Source organism: Salvelinus sp. IW2-2015, unplaced genomic scaffold (genome assembly GCF_002910315.2).
Source record: "Salvelinus sp. IW2-2015 unplaced genomic scaffold, ASM291031v2 Un_scaffold1458, whole genome shotgun sequence".
NCBI classification, from domain to species: Eukaryota; Metazoa; Chordata; class Actinopteri; order Salmoniformes; family Salmonidae; genus Salvelinus; species Salvelinus sp. IW2-2015.
Genome location: NW_019942920.1, coordinates 206,626 through 212,741, shown reverse-complemented (window position 1 = coordinate 212,741; position 6,116 = coordinate 206,626). Strand labels below are relative to the sequence as shown.

The window sequence follows — 6,116 nt, the reverse complement described above, 5'->3', positions numbered from 1 at the left end:
GCACGCGTGCTGAAGAGAGAGAGAGAGAGAGAGAGAGAGAGAGAGAGAGAGAGAGAGAGAGAGAGATACGCAATCCTATCCCTTCATTCGGAGTGAGGGTTTTATTAATTTCTGTCTGCGTTCCATTGCAAAAGCTTGCCACCTCACATCTGCCCTCTTCCACTCACTTTCCCTTCACTGAACAGAATTAGTATCTTAGGTGGTGTCAATGGATCCAGTCAAAAGAGTTAGCTGTCATCTATCCATACCTGTGTTCGACATAAGAGAGGGGACGAGGACAGAGAGGATGCAACAACTTTTGGAATGAGATGCGGCCAGGGCTGAGTGCGTGAGCGGGATAGCGCAGCTCTTGCTCCTGTAGTCACACGGATAAATATTCCATTGACCGGGGTCCGATTGAACTACAGCGCTCGCTCCAGCGGAGTTATATCGATGAGGACCGCACTTCTTCAGTGGGGGAAATGTATCCTGTTTTTCAGTTAATCACAGTGGGTATTAGATAATTATGATCTCTTCCGACAAGGCGTCAAAGATGTGTTGGTGAAATCCTCATCTCACCACTGTAACGGGCTGCGCGCAGCTCAGCTCTCTGTCTCACCTGTGTGCGCGTCTGATTTGGACACTCCACACAGCGCAAACGATGTAAGAACAAGCGGGAGATGAATCTAACGAATTTTTACTCATATTTTGGACATTTATTTTCTACGAATATTTCACTTGAGGGACCTCAACATGAGCTCAACAACTGGAGTTTACCGGAGGATACCAAACCCTACCCGGACTTGTTCTTATTTTCGGGACACGAACCGAGTACCATCGTGTTGGTGGTTATGTACTCCCTGTCCTTCCTCACCGGGCTCGGAGGGAACATCATGGCTCTCCTGGTCCTCACCCGAAAGAGGACCGGTCTGGCGGGGGTGTCGGCGACCCGCAGACTGCTGGTCAATCTGGCGGTGTGTGACATGATGGTGGTGTGTGTGTGCATGCCAGTTAACCTGGGACACCAGGTCTACAACGCCTGGGTGTTCGGGGAGTTTCTGTGCCGCACCGTGCCGTTCGTTCAGGCTGTTTCGGTGTCTGCGAGCGTCCTGAGCCTGGCCGTGATCAGTCTGAACCGCTACTACAGCGTGCACAACCCTCTACACGCCCGGTCCTTTTTTACCGGGCGGCGGATACTGTGTATGATCTGTGTGGTGTGGATCGTGTCGTCGGGGTTGTGCATACCGCTCTTCTTCATGAATACCACCCAGACTCTATCGCTGCTGGACATCACCCTCACTGTGTGCGTGGAGAGCTGGAACGAAGTCAAACTGAAACAGAGATATAGCTTTCTGCTCTTCTGCTCTCTCTATGGATTCCCCGTGTTGTTTAACCTGGTCATCAGCGTGCTGACCGGCTGGAAGCTGTGGGGCACCGACGAAAAACGGACGCAAGATTCGAATACATTTGGCGTTACACTATCACTGTCCCGTCTGAAAGTGCGTAAAAGGATCGCCAAGATGGTGCTGTCGCTGGTTGTGCTTTTCACCCTGTCTTGGCTACCTCTGTATGTAGTGGACATATGGTTAGACTTTAACATGACTTCATCTTTAGAGAAAGAGGAGGATGATGTGAACCATGTATACCACGAGTGGATTCTACAGGGGAGACCCTTCGCGCTATGGCTGGGTCTAACCAACTCCGCTCTCAACCCGCTCTGTTATTGCTTTGTGGGTAACTTACACAGGTCTGCAAAACGATTCAGGAAAAGCTACAGACAGAAACTGTCGTCATTGTTAAGTCTGTCGCCACAGCAGTCCTCTATGCCTATGGGCAGCACCTCAGTGCCCAAGCTCGTGCCCTACAGCAGGGCGCAATCGGAGAAGCGCGGCGCAGAGAGGCGCGCATCGAACAGATATGCCAATCCAGGCAACAAACTAACCAAAAGCAAGAGCCTGTCGTCTGTGACAGTGTGTGAGACTGTTTTTGACTGATTGACAGACAGACAGATCAAATGTAGGCCTACCTGGTATATCACATACTTATTTGTCCAATGGACAGGAAAACATTCGTCCTACAGTTCAAAATAGGATATTCTGTGAAAATGTGTGTCTGTTTTCCAACGCAATCTCCGAAGCAAATGGAGATATTTGCCATAACTGAGATTATAGAGTGTGTTGCCCTTTTAATTATGAAGTGTGGTGCCGTCTTTATTATGGAGTGTGTTGGAGTGTGTGCCCCATGATTCCAGGACTGTTGATGAATCAAACGGTCGATGTAAATGAGGTCCTATGTATGAGGTCCTATACCTAATGATCTTTGGGGATTTGGTTTCACTGAATCCAATATCAAATGAAAGATATTTGATGTTGTTCTCATGGAGTGTACACAATAATGACGTGCATCTCATTAAATATTTGTGCAAAAGGCTAGTTGCCTTTATTTCGTGATTTAAAATAACAATCACATGTATACTGTATGTGTAGGCTACAATGTCTAGCCTATTCCCTGTTTAAATAGTATTATTAAATTTGTAATTGATCCCTAAGTCCTATGAAGTAGAACTCATTCCATTCCAAAGTCAAGAACAAAATGAGCTGTATCCAAAACTTAAATCTCGTCAATTATAATGAAACCATTATGCATTATTTCAATTATAAAGCTAATATTGTATGACTATCATCATAATCTGCAGTTATAAATCCATTCAAATTGCTTCCATAATTGTGTTAAATTAGATTATTATTATACTACTATCATCATCTTTTATATTCATAGTAATTATTCCAAGTCCATTCAAATTGCCTACATAATGAGCGGTAGAGGGTCTAGATTAGAGTCTAGATGGGTATCTCCATTCATTATTTCTCTGGCGAGGCTGTGACGCGGGTCTCTTGGCAGACGGATCGCTCCCTGCTGAATGGCACCGTGACGAGTTGACGAGTGTGATGTGGCCCCGCAGGCGGCCGGGACACGGAGCCCGATGTCCGGATTAATGGTACTGGTGAGACGGCCTGATCCATGGTCTGTGGTTGTCTATCGCTGGGAAACGACAATCCCATGTTGAAGCATATAGCGGAGCCCTGGCACCAAAACCAATCTCCTACCATCTGCAGTTATTAGCTATGTTCCCATTAACTTTTCCAGTGATTTTTTTTGTAGAAAGTTCGCATAGAAAATAGATTCGACAACTGCTACGGTTCGTTTCCATGTAACAATCTTGTGTCAATTAAAAACAACTATAGACGTAATGATGTCACACAAAAGAACACTTTCGCAAAAACCTACAGTGTCGAATAAAAATGAAGTCGTTGTTTCCATTTCCCATTTAGGCAAATTGTGCGTTAATAAACTGGAAACAGCCTGTATTCTCCCCACTATCTGTTTTATGTATCGGTTTGCCAGGTGTTGTGCGGAAAATCTTCACCCTGCCAGAATTCTCCCCGCTCTTCGCGTGAACGCGCACACACTCAATTCTTCATTGTTGCAATTTGCTTGCTAGTTGAGATTTCTGCTCTTCACGCCTTTGTCAGTTTAGCCTACATTTCACTGATCTTAGTAGCAGAAAGCTTTTTTTATTTGTGTCCTTCAAGGCCGCTGTCAAAGATCACGTTCGGCTGCGTTTAAAATGTTTTTAATGGCGGTTTGATTGCGGGGGAGGCACTAGTAATGTCTGCAGTTTTCGGTTTGGCTATTTGTTTCAAGTGTATTAGTCTATATTTGTCATCTCTCCCATGTCTTATTCGACTAGTAGTTGTTCTGAAGTGTTTATTGCTTGCCTACATTTTACTCCCTCCTCTATGTTTAATATAACACATACATTAATTATTAATTACGGTTGCCTATCCTTAAGAGAAGTTTGTTCTATAGAAAGTATTTGACTCTAGTGACAAAATTAGAAGGGGGGCGGGGGGAATTTCGGCAGGCAAGAAAATGGCTTTGCCGAAATCCCCCCCTTCTAATTTCCGTAATGTGCCAACGTATCGCCATGGTCCATGCCATGGTGAAACTTGCACTCTGCACTTCTGTATATCTGAAATAATTGGATCGTGAAACCTGCATCCAGCCAACAAGAAAAGCAATTCAGCCGTTCTTGAAAGTCAGGACATTTTTATAGTTGAAAAATAGATTTAGCAGACTGTAGGCATTTAGAATTAAATGTATATAGAGCTTCACATTTGTGTGGAGTGGAGCTTCATAGTTTGACCTGCATGTTGACATGTACCTTCAAATTATTCGGCAATCATAATTTATTCAAAAAACATAGTTTCCATCATCATTTGTCGCAATAAAGACAGTTAGACAAAATTACAATCCACCTGTGTTGAATGGATAAAAATTACGTGTTTAACCAGGTTTCCAACCTTTTTATGCGTGTAAAGTAGCCTACATGTCGGATAACATGACAGGCCTGATGGAAACAGAACATTTGGCTGTAAACTTTCCAAATGTCGACAAAACAAAATACGCTACACAAGGTGGAATCTTTTTGTGTCGGTCAAATGTGTTATGTGAGAAATATCGGTGGAAACGCTTTTATGCGAAAATATTGATTTAACAACCATCATATTGAAGTAAACTTGGAGTCACACGATGACATGGTTTGAGGTCCTCCCATTACGACTCGTCGGGAAAGCATGCAGTTTATTAGGCAACAGATTAAATAAATTATGATGAATTCCCCAGGGTTGTGAAAGTGCAAGGAGATAAGCTTGATGCTCCTTTCCAGTAAATATCAAGGGTCTAATCAATTCTGGTGACATGATCATCGATGCTTGGCTGCCGTTTGGCAAACAAAAATAATCGATACTTTGTCCATAATAATCTAATTGATGTGTGGGTCAATGGAAACCTGCCTACTGAGGCCAAATGTATCTACACACAACATGGAGCAACGCCACTGGATATATTGGAAAAGTGTTACTTGTTTTGCTTCTTTAAAGGGCGATGGATACATTTACAGGGCTAATTGCAACCATCAATGGGCACCAGATTATAGCCAGCTAATAGATGCGACAGTTGCCTGCTAGGGTGTTTCCATTTAACTATCTTGTGTCAATAAAAACTGCTAGAAGTATTGAAGTCCGCATTAATAAATTGGCATCAGCCTGTTTGCCCTTCCATCATAATTTATCACAATAAAGAAAGTTCGACAAAAGAATGATTTACTTGTTTTAAACGGGATCGGTGTTGCTATACCGGGACAGTTGAGCTAACATGCACTAATGTGATTAGCATGACAGTTATAAGTAACAGCAAACTTTCCAAGATATAGACATGTCTTATATGGGCAGAAAGCTTAAATTCTTGTTAATCTTACTGCACTGTCCAATTTACAGTAGCTACTACAGTGAAAAAATACCATGGTATTGCTTGAGAGTGCACAACAATAAAACACTTTTATCACGGCAACTGTTTTGATACATTCACCTCTGAAGGTAAATAATGTCCTTACATTCAGTAATCTTGCTCTGATTTGTCATCTTGATGGTCCCAGAGATAAAATATAGCATAGTTTTCTTTGATAAAATACATTTTTATATTCAAATGTAGGAACTMGGTTCTACAGTTTGAACCCCTGCTCTCTCTGGCTCCACACCCACCCCGCCCAGCCATCTAGATGTGTGAAAGTTTGTGTATAAGCTAATGATGTATGACATTCCTGGGAGTGTGTCAACTTAAAAGTTGTATTACCATATCCTTTTTGTATGTTCTCTATAGTTATGTACTAGAAAATATATAAATTGACCAATTCGGCACATTTGGGCAGACTTGATACAAAGTACTGTGCGGTATTGCAATGCTCCACTGGATCAATCTGAAACTTTGCACACACACTGCTGTCATCTAGTGTCCAACATCTAAGTTGCGCCTAAACTGCAATATTATATTATGGCCTTTCTCTTGCATTTCAAAGATGATGGAAAAAAATACTAATTTGAAAACGCATGTTTTATCTTTTACCAGATCTAATGTGTTATATTCTCCTACATTAATTTCACATTTCCACAAACTTCAAAGTGTTTCCTTTCAAATGGTATCAAGAATATGAGGAAGAGATAGCTCATGACATATAGCTCCATGTGCACTCAGCCTGTCTTTTCAAACTTCCTGGAAATATATTTTTTCACATTTTA

At 42.3% G+C, this 6,116-nt stretch overlaps 1 protein-coding gene across 1 annotated transcript; it reads left to right on the top strand.

The window, feature by feature from the left end:
• The first annotated feature begins 370 nt into the window (after positions 1-370).
• On the top strand, positions 371-2,526 carry LOC112070912 (galanin receptor 2a-like). The gene has a single exon (XM_024138364.2). It carries the CDS (start codon positions 660-662, stop codon positions 1,971-1,973), a length of 1,314 nt encoding a protein of 437 aa, XP_023994132.2. The 5' UTR covers positions 371-659; the 3' UTR covers positions 1,974-2,526.
• The last annotated feature ends 3,590 nt before the right edge of the window (positions 2,527-6,116 follow it).

What these genes read in the sequence shown, in the direction of transcription:
- LOC112070912 (XM_024138364.2), top strand. Translation starts at nt 660, where the DNA reads ATGAATCTAACGAATTTTTACTCATATTTTGGACATTTATTTTCTACG.